General features: G+C 42.6%; 1 protein-coding gene across 1 annotated transcript in view; it reads right to left on the reverse strand.

Annotated features, from left to right (window-relative positions):
* Positions 1-25,404, reverse strand: part of LOC136866968 (luciferin 4-monooxygenase) — a 157,148-nt gene that overhangs the window by 84,287 nt on the left and 47,457 nt on the right. Inside the window, exon 2 of the mRNA XM_067144058.2 lies at positions 17,461-17,668. Coding sequence (XP_067000159.2) covers positions 17,461-17,668 — 208 coding nt within the window. The remainder of the gene's footprint in view (positions 1-17,460; positions 17,669-25,404) is intronic.

The raw sequence follows: 25,404 nt of genomic DNA on the forward strand, positions 1-25,404 counted from the left end.
TGCTCGCGTTTCACACTCACTGACAATATGGTGTATAGTTTGTCGTGCAGCTCCGCAGTCACACACGGGTGTCGGCAATGTGTTCCATTTAAACAACATGTCTCTGTATATGCCATGGCCCGTTCTTATTCTGTTCAGAGCAGTCCATGTTCTACGTGGTAGCTGGAATCTACTTGGAAGTTTGGCATTCGAGAACATACTGTGCAGGTGCATCTCCGTTGCTGCTTCCCACCGTCTTTTCCACTCTGTAGTTGGGTTGTAGCCTCTAGCAACCATGTCTGAGGCGTTACGTCAAGTTGGATGGCGTGAACGTAATCTGTTTTGATTGATAGTTCGCAGATATTCATGTACAGGTAGGTCGGGGTTCCTTAAGATTTTATTGAATTCCTTGGTGAGAACAGTGGATATGCGTAAATCAGGTGGCATTATTCCGGATAAAAGCGGGAGCCAATGAGTTGGCGTAGATCGAATTCTGCCAGTTATTGGAATTCAATTCAGTATCAATAAGTCTTGTGTGATGACTGTTCATCCATTCTGGAGCACAGTACTCAGCCTAAAGCTGAAGACTGTAAAACGCTTGCCGAAGAACCACAGATAGCTCCATAAAGCTTATGAATGATGTTGTTACGTGTTTTCAGTTTCTGTACGGAGTTCGGCGGATGTTGCTTGTAGGGTAGTGTTCGATTCAAGGCTACTCCAAGTTATTTTGTGTTTCAGTTGTGGTGAAGTATTCTGCCACATCAACTTACGTTGAATTTAGTATTTACTAAGTGATTATTTAAATGGAAACAAGACACCTCCGTTTTATTGGTGCTGAGCTTAAGTCTCCAGTCCCTGAATTAAGTTTCCAGACTGGACAAATCCTTTACCAACATCTCTTCAGTTTTCTCCTGTTCTTTGTGTTGCACAGCTAATGCTATATAGTCAGCATAGCAGAATCTCCGTGATGTAACTTCAGATATACACTGACTGACAGAGCAAATGCAACACCAAGAAGGAGTGGTTCGAAAGGGATGAAAGTTGGGGAAAAAACAGAGACGGCACGGTCGAATAATTGATGTTTATTTCAAACCGATATTCAGGTTACACAATGCGCACGGCATCAACTCAGTAGGATGTAGGACCACCGCGAGCGGCGATGCACGCAGAAACACGTCGAGGTACAGAGTCAATAAGAGTGCGGATGGTGTCCTGAGGGATGGTTCTCCATTCTCTGTCAACCATTTGCCACAGTTGGTCGTCCGTACGAGGCTGGGGCAGAGTTTGCAAACGGCGTCCAATGAGATCCCACACGTGTTCGATTGGTGAGAGATCCGGAGAGTACGCTGGCCACGGAAGCATCTGTACACCTCGTAGAGCCTGTTGGGAGATGCGAGCAGTGTGTGGGCGGGCATTATCCTGCTGAAACAGAGCATTGGGCAGCCCCTGAAGGTACGGGAGTGCCACCGGCCGCAGCACATGCTGCACGTAGCGGTGGGCATTTAACGTGCCTTGAATACGCACTAGAGGTGACGTGGAATCATACGCAATAGCGCCCCAAACCATGATGCCGCGTTGTCTAGCGGTAGGGCGCTCCACAATTACTGATGGATTTGACCTTTCTCCACGCCGACGCCACACTCGTCTGCGGTGACTATCACTGACAGAACAGAAGCGTGACTCATCGGAGAACACGACGTTCCACCATTCCCTCATCCAAGTCGCTCTAGCCCGGCACCATGCCAGGCGTGCACGTCTATGCTGTGGAGTCAATGGTAGTCTTCTGAGCGGACGTCGGGAGTGCAGGCCTCCTTCAACCAATCGACGGGAAATTGTTCTGGTCGATATTGGAACAGCCAGGGTGTCTTGCACATGCTGAAGAATGGCGGTTGACGTGGCGTGCGGGGCTGCCACCGCTTGGCGGCGGATGCGCCGATCCTCGCGTGCTGACGTCACTCGGGCTGCGCCTGGACCCCTCGCATGTGCCACATGTCCCTGCGCCAACCATCTTCGCCACAGGCACTGCACCGTGGACACATCCCTATGGGTATCGGCTGCGATTTGACGAAGCGACCAACCTGCCCTTCTCAGCCCGATCACCATACCCCTCGTAAAGTCGTCTGTCTGCTGGAAATGCCTCCGTTGACGGCGGCCTGGCATTCTTAGCTATACACGTGTCCTGTGGCACACGACAACACGTTCTACAATGACTGTCGGCTGAGAAATCACGGTACGAAGTGGGCCATTCGCCAACGCCGTGTCCCATTTATCGTTCGCTACGTGCGCAGCACAGCGGCGCATTTCACATCATGAGCATACCTCAGTGACGTCAGTCTACCCTGCAATTAGCATAAAGTTCTGACCACTCCTTCTTGGTGTTGCATTTGCTCCGTCAGTCAGTGTATATAAGCTGAACAGGAGCGGCGATAGGACTGAACCTTGAGGCAAACCCTTTTTAAGCTTGCTCTCCTTGCTCACATTGTTCCCGATGATAACCCGAAGCCTCCTATCACTCAGCATATTGTTAATATGTTTTGCTATCTTTCTGCATGGTATGACCCGGAGAAGTTTGTAGACCATACCTTTCATCCACACGGTATCAAATGTAGCCGTGAGATCAACAAAAGCAACAGGTTTCAGTTTTTTTGGAAGCCCATTTCTATGAATGTTTTAACTGCCAAAACTTGAACACAACATTTGCGACCTGGTCTGAACAGAAACTTTGTATCAACAGCTAAGGAGAGCTATGGGACGATAATTTTCTGGCTTGTTTTTGGGTTTGCCAGGTTTTAAAATTGCAATTATCTTAGCCTTTTTGAACTCCAATGGGATGTGTCCAGTTAGTAAGATATCTGCGAAGAATTTTTCCAGCCATTTCTTCGTATTTTGTTCCAGATTGATCAAGAACTCGGGATGAATTCCATCGAAGCCAGGAGCTTTAAATGGTTTTAGATCATTCAGTGCTGTATCAATCTCGGATACTGTGAAGGGTTTGCATATTCTGAGGACTGAGATGCTGTTGACTTCAAGACTTGAAGTTGTCGTCTAATAAATTTGGTGTTTTTCTTGTCACCTGAAACTCGTGACGTTGGAATGATGTGAGAGGCAGTTTTATTTGATGTAACTTCATCCTGTTCTCTGCATACTGGTGGGCTTTCTCCTAATTTTCTGAGAAGGCGAGTAAAATGTATCCTCTCAAATGTTTCTATCCACTTCTGCCTTCTTCCTATAACTGCACCAGAAAAACGCCTATAGTTGTTAGACTTAGGAGGAATCCATCGGATGCACTTATCAACTTCTGCTGTGAAATTTGTCCAGTCAGCTTTACGAAAGATCCAACTAGAATGTCGTGTTTATCTAATTACAGGGATTGTGATACCAATTTCAATCACTTTTCTCGTGATGTTTTCAGGAAAACCACTTTCATTACAGCCTACAAAACCCAGGTCTGGATTTGTAACCTTATTTCATGCAGCTAATTTAAATACGCCCTTGTCTTTAGCATGATAAATTAAATGGAAGTCATTTTCCTCTGCCCATTTCAAGAGAATTCTACAAATGTAATCGAAAATATTGTCGAATCCATAGGTTTCCGGGGTCGCTGAGATGAACAGTGATACTCCGCATGTCGTTTTAAGTCCATGTTCAGCCCCCATCGGAATGGGAGGTGAGGAGGGGTGAAAAAGTCCAAAACGGCCCATATTATGGTTTTTTGTGCGTGCACCGCTCTGGGCGGGGGTGGGAAGGAGGTGACATATCAGTCAGCGTCACAATAACGAATCGCTTCACACATAATTAACAGGTAAAAGGCGGCAGCTGGATTCCGTGGATCAAATCCCGGTCCCTCCGTGTTAAACTTGTGCTGGACAAAGCGGAGGCGGGACAGGTTTTCCTCCAGGTACTCCGATTTTCCCTGTCATATTTCATTCCAGCAAAACTCTGCAGTATCATTTCATTTCATTTGTCATTCATTAATCATTGCCCCAGAGGAGTGCGACAGACTTCGGCAGCCGGCACGATTCCCAACCTCGCCACTAGATGGGGGCTTCATTTATTCCATTCCTGACCCGATCGAATGACTTGAAACAGGCTGTGGATTTTCATTTTGAAACACCTAAAAGTTTCAAGATATATGCCCATAAGAAATAAAGGCGATTTGAAATGGAATGGCTAGGTTATATAGTTTAACCTAAAGATCCTAATAATTTAGTTTTATGAGCAACAAATAGCCGCCTCTGTGGTGTAGTGGTTAGCGTGATTAGCTGCCACCCCCGGAGACCCAGGTTCGATTCCCGGCTCTGCCACGCAATTTGAAAAGTGTTACGAGGGCTGAAACGGGGTCCACTCAGCCTCAGGAGGTCAACAGAGTAGAGGTGGGTTCGATTCCCACCTCAGCCATCTTGGAAGTGGTTTTCTGTGGTTTTCCACTTCTCCTCCAGGAAAATGCCGGGATGGTACCTAACTTCAGGCCACGGCCGCTTCCTTCCCTCTTCCTTACCTATCCCTTCCAATCTTCCCATCCCTCCACAAGGCCCCTGTTGAGCATAGCAGGTGAGGCCGCCTGGGCGAGGTACTGGTCATACTCCCCAGTTGTATCCCCCGATATAGAGTCTGAAGATCCAGGTCACTGCCCTTGAGGCGGTAGAGGTGGGATCCCTCGCTGAGTCCGAGGGAAAGACCGACCCTGCAGGATAAACAGATAAAGAAGAAGAAGATGAAGGAGAAGAAGAAGAAGAAGAAATATTCCTGGCCTGGGGACTGGGTGTTTGTGTCGTCATTAATGCTCCTTTCCTCACATTCAACACTCTTCACTTCCGTAATTCCAAAAACACGCAGGTTCATATCATATAGATAGATAGATAGATAGATAGATAGATAGATAGATAGATAGATAGATAGATAAAGCCTTTATTTTCTGTGGCAGTAGTGACAAAAAATCCATAGGGGTCGACGCCACGAACAAGTATTTTTTAAAAAATGACCAAAATTGGGAAGTATTTCAGTAATTAATTAATTTCGTGTGGCTATTTCTAGCCGAGTGCAGCCCTTGTAAGGCAGACCCTCCGATGAGGGTGGGCGGCATCTGCCATGTGTAGGGAACTGCGTGTTATTGTGGTGGAGGACAGTGTTATGTGTGGTGTGTGAGTTGCAGGGATGTTGGGGACAGAACAAACACCCAGTCCCCGGGCCACTGGAATTAACCAATGAAGATTAAAATCCCCGACCCGGCCGGGAATCGAACCCGGGACCCTCTGAACCGAAGGCCAGTACGCTGACCGTTCAGCCAACGAGTCGGACATTTCAGTAAAGGTAACTGAATTATTTGTAACGATTACCTTCTTAGTAATTTTTACTCCTAATCGTTACTTTTCACAAACCCTCCAGGGTCGGTTTTTTCCTCGGACTCAGCGAGGGATCCCACCTCTACCACCTCAAGGGCAGTGTCCTCGACCGCGAGACATTGGGTCGGGGGATACAACTGGGTAGGAGGGCTATTACCTCGCCCAGGCTGCCTCACCTGCTATGCTGAAGAGGGGCCTTGCGGGCGGATGGCAAGATTGGAAGGGATAGACAAGGAAGAGGGAAGGAAGCGGCCGTGGCCTTAAGTTAGGTACCATCCCGGCAGTTGCCTGGAGGAGAAGTGGGAAACCACGGAAAACTACTTCGAGGATGGCTGAGGAGGGAATCGTATCCCCCTCTACTCAGTTGACCTCCCGAGGCTGTGTAGATCCCGTTCCAGCCCTCGTACCACTTTTCGAATTTCGTAGCAGAGCCGGGAATCGGACCAGGGCCTCCGGGAGTGGCAGGCTAATCACACTAACCATTAAACCACAGAGGCAGAATACTTGTAAGTTACTTCTGAAAATAAACTTGTGATAATTACATTTTAGTTCTTTTTCTTCCTCTCTATTGTCGGGTCATGATGTCATGTTCCAAGATGCTCGAGCTCTTACTCACACTAGACACTACAGGTCTAGGATTATACGAGAAGCTGTGGAAGTACATAGAAATCCTAACAATTTCAACAGGGACACCGGCTATCGATTAAGTAATACCTGGTTGTCAGCCATTAAGAATTTACGTAGGTAGTTCCCTTCCCTGTCCCTTCACTATTGTTATTTCGTCTCGGTGTTTTCCAAATTCGTACGTTCCTCGTCGCCAGATGTTTCATTCCAGGCTTATCTCTATGTCTTACACCTGCCATATGTTACGCAACACGATATGTGAACCGCTTAGTCTGATTGTGATGGTTCAGTCAGCTTCCGCTTCGAACACTAGCGTTGTGCCACGTCCTGGGGGCCATCTGGTGGCGAATGAACGTATCATTTTCCACTTCTACTATAACGTCTATATTTCAAAGCTCATTGTTCAAGAAACCTTTCTCATGGACAGTCGATATTTTCTTCTAATGACGCAGAGCACAGTTCTCTGCGAAACGTAAAACATTTCACCTTATTTTCTCGACGCGACATAAGCCCAAAAGCCTACATCATGTCTATAAGATATTAGTATCATTCCGTATTGACGGTTCACACTTTAGAATAGAAAAGCTTTTATTACTTCCTCCTATTCAATACATATATCCATCTTTTGTTGGAATGATTTTTAGCCAAACAAGTTTCGGGTCATTTTCAGTGAAAATACATTACAATTTACATGAATGTTGAATAATATTGATTAATGTGGAAACGAGACCTCCAACAAGGTCAGGCCGTTCGAGAGGGCGTCAACTCAATAAGAAAGTCACACGTTTTCTTTCACCATTGTTCCCTGTCTCTTTTCTTCAGCTTTTTACACACATTCATTCACCTTCTGTCCGGCTCCATGGCTAAATGGTCAGGTTGGTCTCAGGGGTCCCGGGTTCGATTCTCGGTAGGTTAATTTCGCTGGCACGGGGGCTTGGTGTATGTGTCGTCTTCATCATCATTTCAACCTCATCTCGACGCGCAGGTCGCCTACGGGAGTCAATCAAAAGACCTGCATCTGGCGAGCGGAACTTGTCCTCGGACACTCCCGGCACTAAAAGCCATACGCCATTTCATTTTACTCTCCAACTTCAATTACAGATCACATCCACGTATGTACGGCTTGCACTAACTGAGTGACACAACACTGTACCAGGCCTTTGTTTTGTTTACTGGCTTCTGTTGCCATCCAGATCATATGTGTACGTGACATAGTGAAGATGGACTGCTCCAACTTCATAATAGGAGATTTTATCCTCGTTTTAGAGCGACATAAAAAACTTGTAGACATAGACGTTTCGAACCTCGCTACAACCTTAGATATATCACACACCGGGCGAGTTGGCGTGTGCGTGTAGAGAGAGGCGCGCGGCTGTGAGCTTGCATTCGGGAGATAGTAGGTTCGAATCCCACTATCGGCAGCCCTGAAAATGGTTTTCCGTGGTTTCCCATTTTCACACCAGGCAAATGCTGGGGCTGTACCTTAATTAAGGCCACGGCCGCTTCCTTCCAACTCCTAGGTCTTTCCTATCCCATCGTCGTCATAAGACCTATCTGTGTCGATGCGACGTAAAGCCCCTAGCAAAAAAAAAAAAAAAAAAAAAAGAAAAGATATATCACAATGTCTCACTCTGAGTTTACATGCTCTTTCACATTGTTCTTAGTGTTACTTATTCAACAATAATTGTCCGACTCGTTGGCTGAACGGTCAGCGTACTGGCCTTCGGTTCAGAGGGTTCTGGATTCGATTCCCGGCCAGGTCGGGGATTTTAACCTTAATTGGTTAATTCCTACGGCACGGGGGCTGGGTGTATGTGTCGTCTTCATCATAATTTCATCCTCATCACGACGCGCAGGTCACCTACGAGAGTCAAATAGAAAGACCTGCACCTTGGCGAGCCGAACCCGTCCTGGGATATCCCGATATCCCGGCACTAGAAAGCCATACGACATTTCATTTTTTCCAACAATAATTCATGTAAGTTTTAATATATTTTCACTGAAAAAGGCTCAAATATGAGCTGAAAATGTTCGGCCAAAGTTTTTTTTTTGCTAGTTGCTTTACGTCGCACCGACACAGATAGGTCTTATGGCGACGATGGGACAGGAAAGGGCTAGGAGTAGGAAGGAAGCGGCCGTAGCCTTAATTAATTAAGGTACAGCCCCAGCATTTGCCTGGTGTGAAAATGGGAAACCACGGCAAACCATCTTCAGGGCTGCCGACAGTGGGGTTCGAACCGACTATCTCCCGAATACTGGATACTGGTCGCACTTAAGCGACTGCAGCTATCGATCTCGGTAAGGCCACAGATTGTTCCATCAAAAGATGGATATATGTATTGAATGGGAGGAAGAAATATAAGCTTGTCTGTTGTAAAGGCAGTGCACATGTATGAAGACATTTAACCGAGCTTACTAAATATTGTGTACAAAAGCAAAGAGTTGTACAAGCACGCACTTAATTTTATCGATTCACCACTTTACAAGTGTTCATTCACGTTAAATTGTACTGAAACCAAAGATTGTGCTTGCTGGTAACCATGAAAATTAACTATGCACATATTATTTACGAAGTGCTGATTAGTGGGAATGACTGCTGTTAGTTTCTGCGTGTTCTTTAAGTCACAATAATATTCTCGTTGCCAGAACACAAATATTAAGGGAAGCCCTATCTTAACGTGCATGAACGGAAGGTGTTAAGTCATTCTGTACAATATAATAAATGATGAGTATGGCGAAAGCAAGGAAGACAAGCGAGAGGTAGAAAGGGAATGGCTGACTGGGCGTGCCGAGGTGAAACCTCACGACCTGCATCAGTCCACCCTTTCAATAGGTTACCCTACGTTGTGGCCATTTTCTCACCAGGGTGATGGTGCGGCCGGACAGTAGCAATAGGTAGCTAGCTTATATTAATATTATTATCTTTTATATTTTATTTATTTTGTTTCTTAATATTAAATGGAGACGATGGACGTGGCTTGTAGGGACTGAGGATGACTGCCGTGGTGACCCTCCCTTGGGAGTGTTGGTGTACACACAGAGACCACGCGTCTCGACGGATTTGTGGGTGGAAACCAGATCCATTGAGCAATTCGGCCTTGTGGGCTTTGAGTGCAACTTTCGACATACTGTAACTTAAGCTAGACAGCATAGATGTTGAAATGGTGGTACTTTTTGAACAGAATTGAGCTGGTCAGGGTATGACCTGCACCCTGAGGGGTCTTTTGTAGCGAAGACCTTCAGTGTCTTATTTACCCAAGTTTGAAATGAGGAGGATGGGGTTGGAGTCTATACCAGAGTAGAATTTCCTGGCGGATCTCAGTAATCTGGTATAGATTTCGTCAATGTGAAGGTCATTGTGATTTTCTCGATTTCGTTCGTACCATTGCGCTCCTGTAATCATGCGGTGGGTACGATTTTGAAAACTCTGGACTTGATACAGGTGCGTTTTGGCTGCGATCCCCCAGACGGGAATGGCATATTCGAGGATTGGCCGAACCAGCAGGAGCCTGTGTTGTAAATTAAACCCATTGTCAGCTTTCATAACGGGAACAATTTCATAAAGGCATTTGTACGAATGGGCCGAAATTCCACCTACAAGATGTTCGAACGCCAGTCTTCTATCCAGGGAAACACTCAAGTATTTAGTTACAACAGACCACCGGATCACTTCGCCGAAAAAGAGGATCAGATCTTGTGCGTCTGGAGAAGAGTGTAGCACAGCTCTTCGTGATATTAATTTTGATTCTCCACTGTCGAAGCCAAGGTTTGATAGTGGAGTGGGCTTCCTGAAGGTAATTTTGAACTCTGGGTGGTAGCCAAGAGACATCGGATATGGCGGTGTCATCTGCGTACATGTAGACATTTACGAGCGGTGGATGGGGTATGTCGGATATGTACAAATTAAATAGCGCCGCAGTTCATGCTGCACGCCAATTTATACTGTAAGTTGGCGTGACGTCATTATCCAGCGCTGCACTCTACCGCGTTTGACTGCAGACGAAGGCGCGTGGGCACCACGACACTAAATCCATCCCAACTGCTAGTAAAATCACAAATCACACTCTAATACCCACCGCTAAGCCAACAGTCAAAAACTTATAGCCTCTTGCAGGGAAGCATCACTCGAAGTTTATGCCACAATATTTAACTTTTTCTACACGCAAGTAAAAGTCTAGCGTGTTTTAAACGGGACTTTTATGCTTATTTTTTTTTTTTTGCTAGTTGCTTTACGTCGCACCGACACGGATAGGTCTTATGGCGACGATGGGACAGGAAAGGGCTAGGAGTGGGAAGGAAGCGGCCGTGGCCTTAATTAAGGTACAGCCCCAGCATTCGCCTGGTGTGAAAATGGGAAACCACGGAAAACCATCTTCAGGGCTGCGGATAGTGGGGTTCGAACCTACTATCTCCCGAATACTGGATACTGGCCGCACTTAAGCGACTGCAGCTATCGAGCTCGGTACTTATTTTTCTAGAAGTCTATTGTCGCACTAGAGCATCAAAGGCTTTCGGCGACGCAATTATGGGAAAGAGCTAGGATTGGGAAGGTAGCGTCCGTGGCCTTAATTAAGGTACGGTCCCAGAATATACTTGGTGTAAAAACGGAAACCACGAAAAACTATCTTCAGGGTTGCCGACGGTGTAATTCGAACCCACCACCTTCCGAATGCAAGCTCACGGCCACAAGACCCTAACCGAACGGCCAACTCGCTCGGTAGACTTTTATACGATGTAAACCACGAGAAAACCACTTTTATCCAGCTAGAGTACTCCGCAGTGGGAATATTTCACTCGTTTTCGTTAGGAAGTGTTGAAGGAGTGGTGGTGGTATTTGTTGATTTAAGAGGAAGCACAACTGTGCTACTGTTCTTCTTTCGTGGCTGTATAAGCGCCCATAAAACGGGCTCACTCAGGATCGACTCGTCTGACTCGGAGAGAGTATGTTCAACGTTCTTGTACCAGATCTAATGGCAGTCTCAGCAGTTCATTTCCATGCTGCCTTAGGACGCCCACTTCCTCTCTTCGGCTCTTCGATGGCAAGAGCTATCAGTACTAAATCGTGTCCATTTCTTCTTCTGACGTGACCATACCAGCGGAGTTGTTTTACTCATGATGAGCACAACTTTGAAAGATCCTCGCACATGCTCATTGCGTACTTCGTCATGGAGAGTGACGCGCGCCGACCAGCGCAACATCCGCATCTTTGTGACATGCATTCGATTATCATGCTTTTTCAACCTTGCCTAACATTCGGAGCCGTCTGGGCGGACAGTGATTTAATGTGACTGGCATCCGCTTAAACACATAACACCAGTGTCATGTCTAGAGACACTAACCCGCGTTAAGTAGCCTACACAATATAGAGTGATTACTTCGAAAACTCAGTCCATAGGCCTGTGCTAACTAAGCAGCCGTGTGTTGGGGTGAAAGGAATAAGGTGTAGAAACAGAGCTGTGTGAGGTCACAAGGTCCTCGAGTAAGTGGATACAGGCAATCACGTTCCAATGTTTGGAAATAGCAAGCGAAGTGGCACTTTAAAGTGCCCTATAACTCAAATGTAATGAGCCACCCCAATCAAGTATTACGAGAGGGGAAGTCAGGTTTATAACGACAAGTATTAGAAAATGGGGAGTAAAGTTTATGAAGACAAGTGTTAGGAGGCGAGTAGTCATTTTTATGAAAATGAGAATTGCTACATCTGCACATACCAATGGTGGGAGTAACGATACATGCGGAGGTTATAGCCAATAGAGACGCAGAAAAGCCTTAGCTCATATTAATTGCTTATGTCTTTAAATACGAATGTAAACAAGGTAACAAGCGTCTTATTGGGATCTTTACCTTCAGTTCACGTCTGGGAGCCGCGATCGGTTCAGAAGTGGTGTCACTACTTAGGATATTTGTTAGTAGATCAAGTTTGGAGGGTGTTGCTAGCAATTGGTACTCATCATCCATACTTTGATTCTCATATAAAGGCCTAGGTCTTCTGGGTTTGTCGTAGTTGGCAACTTAAAGCTTGAGTAATCTCTATGAGACAGCATGATACTTTGATTTTACATCGCCTTAGCATTTCAGTGGTACTCTAACGTTTTAGAGTCCACTTGCATTTACTTCGAGTAGCCATTCTGAGGCTCAGCTCTTAACAACCAACTTACCTAACGCCTACAAATTACCATTTTCAATCCCTTTCGTTTTTAGTACTGTTGTTAGCCATCAGGTGATTCCACTCACCGCTCGGCGTCTCACCCTTTGTCGCTATATCATACAACCAACAATGATGCGGTGCTTGAGGTCTGCGTTGATATTAACATCAGTTATGATGCAAGATATTTGAACTTGTCGATCATCATCAGTGGTTCTCCAGCGGTGAAGACAGTGCTGTGTCCATTAATACTTGTTTTATAAGGTGTTGTACGTCGCACCACCACAGACAGGCATTATGGCGACGAAGGGATAGGAAGTGGGAAAGGAGCGGCCATGGTATAGCACCTGCATTTGCACGGTGATAGTTACGTAACCCAAACCCTTCAAAGAATGAAGGTTTAGGAATAGCCGAGAAAGACGTGAGACCTCGCAAACTGTCGGGTTCGGAGGTTGGATAGCGAAAATAAAAGTCAGGAGTCTGCCACAAGTAGTGGAGCCAATATCGGGACTCAGCTAGGGGATCGTGGCCACCAATCCACGCTCTCAACACGAGAGCCCCTGGTCTCTAACGACCGGGAGGGGATACCGTGGTTGTATTCTCCCGCTTCCAGCCACAGGATGAAAAGTGTTCAAAGGACTACAGAAAAAGAAAGAACGTAAAAGCAGGATAATGTGTAAAGCGGGAATATTTAGGCCGTAGGTGGGCATTGGGAGAACCCCGCTGCGTGAGCTAATCGCACGAGCGCGGGAAGAGCCGAGAACAGATGACTTCTAATTGCTTCTAATGGTTCGTACTGTAAAGACTAGATGGCGATATGCGGAGTCAAGGCGCAAGTAAAGCCACAAAAATGTACCTGGCTGAGTATATTATGTTTACACAATATAAACGTACAGTTCATTATTTATGCTGTATTCCTAAATTAGCTTTTATTTTGATCTGCAGTATTTCTATGAGTCAAAGGTGTATTTAGATATGTCATCTTATAACTCTCATTTTGTCCCGTATTGGCATCAACTCAAGTAAGGTTAGGTTGAATGAAAAATTCCACCTTCCGTTACTTTTTTTTTGCTAGTCTATGTATTGAACCCAACTGGTTCATGCCATTGGCATGTAATTCTAAAGATGGTATAAAGGTAATATTGTGTGAGGTAAAGTTGTATGGGAAGCCGGATGCATGTTGTAATCCCGCTTGCTAAATTTATAAGTCCAATAGCGCACGTTTCAGGGTTGGCGGGTATTGCAGCACAAGAGAGAAGGCAATGGAATCTTCCACTCTAGAGAGAGAAATGTAGTGTTAGGCGATAGAGATACCCAAATTTAAGTTGGCAGAACTTTTGATCTAGCGAATCACAGAGTAGCGCGCGCGGAGCTAAGTAAAGCAGGAGCATGGACACCAACACGAAAGCGCTACGATATTAGCCTAAATCCGCAAGGAGATATTATAAAAGACAATTAAGACCTTCATATAGTTGGAAAAATTAAGATGAAACATCCTGGCGAACTTCTGCGCTTTAATGATTTGGCTACTGAAAGCAGGATATTGTGAAACTGGTTAGGGGATTCCCAGACGCTACGCCACGAGGAAAGCGGACGGAAGGACGCCAAGCGGTTAAGAAGATACTCACTTCTCTACTTACTTTGGAGCGGTTTGGACGTGTATGTGTGATCGCCGTCGTGGAAACGTGGACCTGAGCATTTCTCGACTCAGTGAATACTAGCTAATCTAGATATTCAAATTGCCATAAATTTGAGAGATTAAGTATCAAGTGCCGATAAACCTGTTCTCGGAGCAGCAATGAACGTAATTATATGAAGTCGCGGGACGCTTTGGAGTGCAAATTATCACGAAATCGTGATTCTTGCCGAGATATAATACTTATCAAACTGTTACGGGAATTGAACGCGAGTGACAAGTTTGTAAAATTTGTGTATAATTGTAATATAATTAATTTGTATTTCCTTTGTGTATGCTCAGTATTAAAACGAGTGCGGACAACATGGACTTCAAGAAGAGCATTTGTACATACGGTAATGCTACCGTTATGATGGAGTGAGCCCAATACTGGGGCCGATCTGACGGCCTAGATGGTGTGTGTCTGAACGAAACGAAACCGGACTGAGACAAGTACGTTCTAATTTTATATAACGCATATATGCATGATCAGTTGTAGTTAAATTTGTAAATAATATTGTCTTGCACGTGATGGTTAATTTCATTTTATTTTCAAAGTAGCAAGGGTTAGCTAGGGATAGATAGTTCATTTGAAGTGGGAGAGTGAGTATTTTGTACATATGATTAGCGTGTGTTGAGTTGTGATCTTCTATAATAATGTAATAATATATCTTCTGAAATAATGCTGTGTGTAAACATAGTGATAAGGATAGATTGCATTCAGTGCATTTTTGTAGTTATCGAGGCATTTTAATTATAGTAAGTGGCATGTTGCATGAATAGTCCTAATTTTCGAGAAAGTTCGTTAATATCATGAGGCGGATATGAACCAGTGACCAGTTACGGACATTACAGTGAATATTTAGAGTTTGTTCATCAATAAGTAACTTTATTTTGCCAGGTTAATGATAATGTGCTGTGAGGTATTTTTTTTTAATATACATCATCTTGTAATTTGTTTCGAGCTTAGTTTGCGATAAGGCTCTTTAACATTCAAACGCTAGTAGTCGGCAGTAAACCAATGACATTATGGAACGAGATACTATTAAGAATATTGAAGGCAAGGAAATTAAGTGTTTCTCGATGAATGATGATATGAATCCTGGTGAAATTTGAACCAGTGGATATGTGAATTATACGTTAGATATTGTGTATTTGAAATGCTGTATGCAAAGGAACAATTGAGATTATAAGGAAGGCAAGGCTAAGTTATGTGGAGTACGATTTGAGAGGAACATTTGAATTGCCGAGAAACGGAGTTATTAGTTGTGTTGACAGATATACTGCTGCAGGCGCGAAGTAAATAAATGTTCTCGAGTTCCCAGATAAGATAATTCCACTGCTCTGTGTTTTGTGTTAAAGAAATAAACCCCGTTGAATAGGGTCATCAAAGGATAGTTACAATGTCATTTATTAGTTAATTCAGAGTGAGTTAAGATTTAAAAATTTGAAGATTTAAAGATTTGAAGATTCAATATTATTTGCAAAGCTCCAATTGTGGATAGGGATTTTCAGGCCACTGCAAAGTTACAATCATGATGGTCGTTACTTCGACTCCCGGACAGGTCAATGAATCTGGTATTTCCTGATGGTTATTATTAATGGATGATTTATTCTGTTGGCATATGCGACTTGTGTTTATTGTACATTTTGGCAACGTAAAGTCTGATTTATGGTTTAATGTTTTGATTTGTGGATTAATTTCATGTGGCTGTTATTGTCTGAAGCAGAGGTTCTGTCTTACTGCTGTAGACTCAGTGTAGATATAAGCTTTTGGAGGAATTTATGTTAGTTGTACGGCCCTTCGCTACAAGTTTATGTTTATTTAAGGTAAAGAGAAACAGCTGATTATGTATGTGTGGAGTTAATATTTTCCTCGTAAAATCATAATTGTAGTTCATAATATTTGCGTCGGATGTACTTATCGGTCCGGATTCGTTTCGTGTTAGGTGTTTGTAGATGAGAATATGAAGCCATGAAATGAAAGAATGATTTAATATCGGTTAAATAATTCATGCACAGAAGTAGTATAGTTAATTTTTGCATTTAAATGTCACTCGAGTTAAGTTGGTGTATATAATACCGGTCAACTATACTTTGTTTTAGAAAAATGTTAACAAGTAAATAATAACAAAGCCCGATAGTTGGTAATTAAAAGAACGATTTAACTAAATTGACGTCGGTATTATTGATGGTGATGCAGTTGTTAAAAATGAATTTGTTAAGAGACGTAATAATATTTCAACACTACTTGATATGCATTTGTATGGATTCGGAGTTTAGTAAAGAAGAGTGTTGTTTTATGGCAATAAAATGTGAATGGAATTCAATTAGTTTGAAGCTTAGGACGACTTTAAATTCAATAAATGAAAGCATTGGTGATTGATTGGAATGAATATTTAAGTGGATTGAATCAATTTTATAATATGAATCACATTAGTAAGGGTTTCATTTGACCTAGTGCTTGAGTGACGATTTTGTATAGCGAAATGTTATTCATTATTAATTTATTTTAGTGTTTTACTTTGCCAAAGTTTATTTTTTAATAAATTTGTTTTACTACAGAGGTTTTATTCATAAATTTTTATTTAATTTTTCTTCTCTCTTATCATTTCTGCTTAATAATTTAAGATTAGTTATTCTACTCGAAGATATTTCTGGGGATCACCCGTTTAGCGACCCTGGGATTTATTTTTCCGGTGCCATATTTCAAAGGTTGGTTGGGTAGAGGGTAGAGTATTTATGTAAAATAATCCAGCTTAAAATCTTATTACAATATTAAAAAAGTACATGTTTCATTCGTAATGCGAAACATCTTCAGCTAAAAATACCATAATGGCATAAACGAAATAAAAACCCTTACGAAGGAAATGTTTCACGTTAGGAATGAAACATGTACTTTTTAGTATTGTATTTAGATTTTAATGTGGATTATTTTACATACATACATAGACTAGCAACAAAAAATAAATAAGTATCGGAACTTGGGATTCTCCACTCAACTTAACGTTAGTTTTAGATTTAATATGAGACAAAAATTAATTTTGTTTCCTACGCACAACATAATGAAATTAATATCCTCCTTGTTAAGCAAAAGCTCGTATCTCCCAATGCTCTTCCGATCCATTATTCTCCTTAAGATTAGTCACGCCTCCCAGCTACATATGGATATGCAGTCCATCAGAAAAATTTTCGTTGTGTTCAGTTTCCTATGCTAATGTGTAAAGGAAAATGAAACCTACATACAATACACTGTATGAGTGCGTAAATACGTTACACAAACATACATTCCTAGAGTGCGGTATGGTAAGGTTCAATGAACACAACGAACCTTGTTCTGACAGACTAATTCTAGCGGTATGTGGCTGCGAGGCGTGACCTGCCTTATAGGAATAGCATTGGGAGGTACGAGCTTTTGCTGTAACAATGACGATGTAATAAAACTTACTTACTTACTTACTTACTTACTTAGCACATGGCGTTTGTATACAAAGTAACTTATTTTTAGTTTCCTCATCATAATGTAATGAACGAGACATTGGGCATAACAAAACTGTTGTAACTCTAGCTGTTCTTTTACTTGCCTGAGCTGGAGCACTGCTCAATGAGACGAATTGTTCCCGCCTTTATTTTAAGCTATTATACTCTTATTGACGTGATAAAATAAATACTGTCAGATTGTCAATACTACTTACCTTTATCAAAAGCAGGATTTAGAGGCGCAAGAGTCGCTCCAAGCAGTAGAGTTCCCACAAGAAGAGGTGCGTAGTCCGATGATACTGTAAGTATAACCACTATGACATCTCCCAGCTTCACTCCGTGTGCTTCTAGCTCCTCAGCCACACTCACAGCTCGTGCGTGGATATCGGCGAACGTATACGTCTCGTTTGAATCTGGGTAGACCTACAACAGGAAAACAGACAGTTATTGTCGGTGTATTATGCTCATGATCACTCCTGAAGTTATACCTTTCAGGGCATCACACCGAATAAGAAGGAACAGCAATGTGACGTGATGTGTCTGTGTGGGGGGGGGGACTGGTGGTAGCTTCTTCCCTAGCACTAATTAATTATCACTAATAACTACAGTACTTACACTCATTTTTTAAACATCGTTACGCCCTCATTGCATCACGTTTATTTAGTTTTTCAATCATGTCTAGTTATGCTTGCCCACATGTCCTTCATTCTGTTAATATGAGCATTCGTTCTGTCCTCTCACCATGGAAGTCGTTTCAGTAGTGGTGGTGCTGGTGATGGGGGTAAATGAAATGTTGTATGGCTTTTAGTGCCGGGATATCCCAGGACGGGTTCGGCTCGCCAGGTGCAGGTCTTTCTATTTGACTCCCGTAGGCGACCTGCGCGTCGTGATGAGGATGAAATGATGATGAAGACAACACATACACCCAGTCCCCGTACCATTGGAATTAACCAATTAAGGTTAAAATCCCCGACCCGGCCGGGAATCGAACCCGGAACCCTCTGAACCGAAGGCCAGGACGCTGACCGTTCAGCCAACGAGTCGGACATGATGGGGGTGATTATTGTCTTAAGAGGAAGTACAACTAAGCAACCATCCTCTATATAATGCCAATCAGAGAGAAAAATGGAAGGGATCCGAAATTTAGAAAAATGAAGGTATCGGCCAAAGAAAGACAAGGGCCACGAAAGGCGTCAACATGAAAGACTCCCTAGGCCTCTGGAACCTAATACCGTCGGGGTCGGAAAGAAACAAGAGTTGACCAAGGGAGGTCGGATAGGATAGATGAAAGTGAGGAGTTTGGCACAAGTAAGTGGAAGCATGCCAGGACTCAGCTGAGAGCCCCATGCTTCAAAGTACAGAGCCCCTGGGGCCCTATTTCGTTGCCTCTTACGACAGGCAGCGGATACCGTGGATGTTATTCTACCGCCGTCACGCACAGGGGCATCATCTTAAGGTAACTTCCAACCCTGGATTTTTGTTTAAAGATGCGTCTATCTAGGACATCTTGTTTCCTTAACCTGATCAGCCTCAAATCATCAGCAACTCCTTGGTGTCATCTGGTTTTTTCTTTGAGATCCCAAACTTGTGTTAGGATCTGTTTCGTCAGGAACACATAGTCGAAGAAAGTCAGCCTCCTTTTCCTGTTGACGTCCGTTACTTTGCCAACCCTGTTTTGCAATTCTTCATTTTTTCTGAGCTTCCGTGTTCCGTCCTGGTTAATGGCTCCTAAGATATTTCTCCCTGGCTTTCGTTCTAGTTTCTCCAGGTCTCGTTTTGAGGTTTTATTTCTGAAGCATATAAAATTTCTGGTCTTACAACTATTTGGTAATTTCGGATCTTAGCTCCCCATGATAGTGCTCTCCTATTGTATGTCTTAAGAGTATTCATGAATGCTGCCTTCATTTTATCGTATAACTTCTCTTATTTTCCACTAGGAGAAAGTATACAACTTACCATCAGTGCTTAACAGGCAATAAACAGTACTACCTAATAAATCATATTAATATGGAACATGAAAATATTGTTACGGATAAAACAGCGTCTGTTTCATTACTCTAATTTATTTCAGAATGACCGAATAAATGTACACACACAATTCTAATCAATGAATTGCCACACTTACTAATTGCTGTCTATTTAAGAGTTTATCTTCTTAACACACACCGGCCGGTTGGAATTACCTGGGGATGGCTAATCCTTACTTTCACTTCTACAACTCCAGTCACCTCATACAAAAGCTGGATCTGAACACAGTGCTACAGGCTACACAACGCACGATGACTGATCCTTGGTTCGAGTCCAGTAATTCACGCAGTCACATGCAGTGAACAAGTAAACAGCAACAGCTCAATAGCATTCAACAGCAGGACGATACTCACAACAGCGAACATTAACACAGATCCAATACACTCACTGTATACGTATATGCTTCAGTCGCTCACTCACGGCGGTATTGGTGGTGATTATTGTTTTAAGAGGAAGTACAACTGGGCAACCATAGTCTATATAACAATAATCAGAGAGAAAAAATGGAAGGAATCCGACACTTAGAAATATGAAGGTGTTGGCCAAAGAAAGACAAAGGCCACGAAGGGCGTGAAAATGAAAGAATGCCTAGTGCTCTAGTACCCTCGGGAAAGAAGAAGAGCTGACAAAGCGGGGTCCAATAGGGTGGATGAAAGTCAGCAGCCCGGCACAACTAACTGGAAGTAATGCCAGAAATCACATAATGGGGTTTGGGTGAGTTTCGAGTTTTGTGCAGTATTTTTCGAGGTTGGTAGTTGTGTAGTCAAGGAAATGGGGTATGTTTGTGTTTGTGTGAAGGTCGTGTATTTTGGTTCTTCTGTCTACCGTTAGGGCTAATCCCCAGTTTTGGACTTTTTGCAGGTTGTGAAGGTGTCACAGTTCCCCATGCTGCTGTTGCGTAGTCTAGGACTGGTCGAATGAGTGTTTTGTAGAGGAGTGTATTTTTTTTCTGGAGTGTGAATGTCGAGGTGCAAGTTAACGGTATAGTGCTATTATTTGTCGCTTGGCTTTCGAGATGACTGTGTTTGCGTGTTTTAAGAATGTCAGTCTCCTGTCTAGCTTGACTCCTAGATACCTCTAAGTGCTGGCCCATTCTATGGTTGTGCCGTGCAGTGTTAGTTGTGTTGTGGGTAGTTTGCGTGACCATGAGAAGTGGGCCGCTTGAGATTTTTAGGTGTTGATTTTTATTCTCCAGTTGGTATACCAGTTCTGTAGTTTATGCAAGTGAAGTTGAAGCTTGTTGATGGCAGTATGGTCTAGTTTACTGGATTTTGAGAGTATGGCTGTGTCGTCGACGAATAGTGCTAGGAATGTGTTGTCATGTTTTGGTAGGTCGTTAGTGTACAGTATATGTTGTGGAGGTTGGGGCCCAGCAGACATCCCTGCGGAACTCCAGCCTCTATTAGTCTTTCGTTTGATTGTTCTCCAGAAACGGAGGTAATATACTGAAACCATGACCTTTGTGTGATAAGGAACCAGAGTCCTAAAGTTATCACATGAGGTCGCATATAAATTACGAGTCAGGAGCTCTAGCTACTTTTTTTTATCTCTGACCAGATACGGCACGTGGAGGCCAGGTGTTTGTTCTCATTCTCACGCTAAAGAAATTACGTCACCCGTACATGAAAAATGGGCATGATACAGTTAACTCTTTGTTCTAATAACATGTGCATTTTAAAAAGAATTGGCGACGGAACTACCGTAATAAATGTCAGGAAATTTTATGTGAAACAATTTAGTCATTAATGTTACAGATTTTAGACCGCTAACTAGCTCCAGAAGGAAATTTGTCAAAAAACGCGCAAGCTCGTTTAAACTCGGTTACATCGACCAAATATAATGACTATCTTATGAGGTAATTTAACAATTCAATTCGTTAAGAGAAATTCTAAATGCACATCAATAACATTGTTACTAAATTAACAAATATGTGTTACAGTGACGACCTGCCTTCGTCCGACTCGTTGGCTGAATAGTCAGCGTACTGGCCTTCGGTTCAGAGGGTCCCGGGTTCGATTCCCGGCCGGGTCGGGGATTTTAATCGCTTCTGATTAATTCTTCTGGCTCGGGGACTGGGTGTATGTGTCCGTCCCAACACTCTCTTCATCATATTCAGACAACATACTACACTACCAACCACCACAGAAACACGCAATAGTGCTTACATCCCTCCATAGAGGGTTGGCGTCAGGAAGGGCATCCGGCCGTAAAACAGGGCCAAATCCACATGTGCGACACAGTTCGCACCCGCGACCCCACAGGTGTGGGAAAAAGCGGCAGGAAAAGAAGAAAAAAGAAAGTGACGACCTGCCTTCGATACATTTTATGGGGTAGGAAGGGTGTCTGTAATATTCTTGGCGGTAAATTAAAACAGACTTAGAGTGGGAGGAAAAACTATAAAAGAGCGATGCGCCATCTTGAAATACGCATTGTGTCAATTGAATTCCAGGCGAGTCCACGTCTTTCACAGTAACTTTATAAACCAGCGTTTGAAAGACTAAGTCCAAAGAGAAGATATGTTTTGGCCTAAGGTGGCTGTAATATCATCTCCAAGTGGAGGTAGGTTTTAAACCTTACCTCAATTTTCAGGGTCAGGTAATAGACGGTCATTCTAATGCCGCGATCCTGAAATTCCTGCAATTAAGGTTATAAAAAAATTTTGTTATTACGTGTGCGGTTAGTAATTCGACGGAAGTGTTCGGTCCGTGCAAGGAAGAAAAAGTGTCAAGGGTAAATATTTTCGTTTTTGTCATTATTTTCAGGTGAATAAATATAAGGGAAATAATATTTGTAAAGCCTCTATCTGTCGAGATGGTTAAATAAAAAGATAAGAGGCTGGTGAATCTGTAAATATGGGAAAAGACGTGTGGTTAACGGGTATGTGAATTACCACCTTGTTAAAATGCTTTTATTTATTTCATGACGTCATTAGATTTCTTGTGCGTGTATCTGTGACGCATTTTTGTTACCCTCTTATTTCGTGAAAATGTCAGAGAAATATGACAAAAGGTAATTTGTTTTAATTTCTTGGATAATCGGGAAGTCGCGAAAATAGCGTGTGAAATGTTGTAAAGTAGTAGATTCTGATGGTGGAAAGCGATTTTAATGTCTAAAGTAAAGTATCATTTGCATACGTTTATGCTCTATATTTGGGTTTGTCAAGGTAAAGATATAAATTATCGTAAAATTCTGTTCGATGTAAAGAAGAAATTCATGTAAGTGTAATCCGTGATTATTCATTTAGAGTTGACGTGAAGGCACACCGTTGTGTTAAGTGATGTAAATTTTATTGAAGGAAAGTTACGAGGCGAGAACGAAAAAAATTGTTATAGGGATTGGTATTCCAAAGTCTGTAGAAATCGGTGTAGAATTAATGAGAGGAAATAAGAGTAAAATTTTTGTAAGTGAAGATTAATGTTAGCTCTGACATGCGGGGAGAGATGGTTAATTGTCACAGAGTGTTTGTGTAACAGCGCTGTGGATCACCTAAGAGACATATTCCGTGTTAGTGTCCTTTCGAGAATTTTGTGTTGATCAATTTTTTAAAATCTTGCGAAATGGGAGGTAAGGAAGTATTGTGAATCAGGTTAATGAAATATTGCAGTGTTGATGGCAAGATGTTCAGTGTAGGAAGCCCGAGGAGTTATTTTGTGTGATTTATTGAGATGGGAATAGGGTCAGTCCATAATTATGATTTCACGTGAAACCGCAGGTCCGTGATGGATAAGTATATTTGAGTGCCGTGTTAAATATCTTCGAATAATCTATATGGGTTAAGAATTACATTTTATGAGAATTGCCAGAGACACTGAGTTTACTTGTTTCATTAAGGTAAGACTTTTCCCTTTAATTTGATGCCAGTTAAAATAAGACCAGCGCCCATGGCTTTCTTGTCAAGATAACAGAGGTGAGATTTGTTTCCGTTACCCCAAGCCAGCTGTTAGGAAGTCGAGAGAGTTCGCTACTAGAATCATCTAACTGTAACGTGAATTTGTCATTGATAGTGAAATGTTTAGAGTCAGATTTCATACTTTACAATAGACTCGTTTAATAAAGATTTTAATTCAGTTTTGAAGCGACGGAAATGAGACGATAAGGTTGCAGTATTGCCATTATTCAGAACACTGGTTGTTGTGTTCAGATCACTAAAGAAGTGATTGAAACATAACAAGACTAGAACCGAACACGATACTCGATGAGTTAACTACAACATGTGTTCAGATCAATGATTGTTGTGTTCCGATCACTAAATAACTGATTAAAACATGTTTATTGCTTACCAGGGGACACCTTTGTTTTAAGAAGATAGATTTGAACAGAGAAAAAAATATATCGCCTACTGCAATGCTAAAAAGAGTAATTTACAAAATATGAATACAGGTAACGTACATCTATGATTTGCTAAGTGCAAAAATCAAAAACCGCGGAAACACATACCACATAGCCAACTCGTTCGGTAAACGATAATTTACAAAATATGAATACAGGTAACGTACAACTTCTATGTTTGCTAAGTGAGAAAATCAGAAACTACGGAAAAACACACATTGCACATACCGCACAGCTAACACGCTTACCGATTGCAAATTTACAAAATATGAATACATCACAATACGGATTATCGAGCAGAACACTGATATACGCATACACATCACTCCTTCTTTCGAAAAACGGAACACACGGACAAGGATGTAGCAAGATAGCACTTACACACGAATTTTAATTTACGGTACTCTACACACACAGGTATATGAATTACCTGAGATACTTACATGTAAAAAGGGGGGAGGCATAGATTAAATTTTTTTTTTTGTACATAGTCTGTTATAAAGGCAAATGAGAACAGTACTGTGAGTTTCTGCTACCGCGTGCGAAAACGTGAACGGATATCACATGACAACTCAGCAAAAATACACATCACCTTGTTCGTCAATTGTCAAGTAAGACCCACACATTTAGTTCGAAATAAAATGATGGATACTGCGATTCAAATCCCGGTGACATAATGTCCTGTTACTTGATAGACCTTAGGCGTTAGGAAGGGCATCCCACCGTAAAACAGAGTCTTGTGTTTGTTTCTGTTACTTGAGAGACTTAGTTTTTAGTGATTACACCTTTGCGTTGTCGTCAGGAAGGCAATCTGGCGGTAACACAGTATCTTTGATTTTGGCTAAAAGCTCATACAACAAACAGAACACACTACGTCTGTTAATGCTTCTTACTCGAAAGCGCCCAGTTTGATTCTACACAACTAAGCGCTTAGCTCAGCGTCTCGTGGTCGTCAACTGACGCTCTCTACTTGAAAGCCATTGCGGCCTCTTTTAGTAGCCCTCTTACGGCAGGCAGGGGATAATGTAGGTGTTATTCTACCGCCCTTACCCACAGGGAATGTGTTTGTGTTGGAAAGGAACAAGAGCTGACCAAGGTAGGTCGGGTAGGTTAGATGAATGTGAAGAGCTTGAAGCAATGCCAGGACCCAGCTCATGGCTCTAGTGTCTCCAAGTCACACTCCGAAGTTAAGAGCCCCTGTGGCTTCTCTCTTAGTCACCTCTTACGACAGGCAGGGTATTATTCTACCGCCCCTACTGACAGCACGTTTGTGATTTCCTTACCAGTGTTCTAAGGGAGTACACCAACATTGCCATCGCTTTATGTAAAACAAAAAATACATCATTGAAACTCTAGTATATACACGCTTTTTATTTTTGTTCTGTACTCCTTATGACATTACTTATAGCCCGTCTGGTGACCATGAGCATTAAGGCGCTGAAGTCTAAAGCGGCCTGACACCGAGGTTGGATAGAGGCGTTGTGTCTTCTATGCGGCAACATATTTTAGTCACTTCATACAAGTAAAAGATACTGTAGGTGCTTTTAAGTTAAGAGCACATAGAAGCATACAGGAAGAAGTCATGCATCTAATTTCACTCAAGTCAGCATGACCTTGTGAATAGCGGGTACGCAATAGGCATTGTGCCTGGGTCTTTACTTCGCAGAAAAGACGGAGATTTTTGGCTGAGCCTTGGTTTGTGCAAGTCTTCTGTGGCTACATAGAAGAAACGTTGCCTGTCTCTTTACTTCGCAAAAAATGATAGAGATTTTTGACTAAGCCTTCGTTCATGGAAGTCTTCA

This window comes from Anabrus simplex, chromosome 3 (genome assembly GCF_040414725.1).
Source record: "Anabrus simplex isolate iqAnaSimp1 chromosome 3, ASM4041472v1, whole genome shotgun sequence".
Taxonomy (NCBI): Eukaryota; Metazoa; Arthropoda; class Insecta; order Orthoptera; family Tettigoniidae; genus Anabrus; species Anabrus simplex.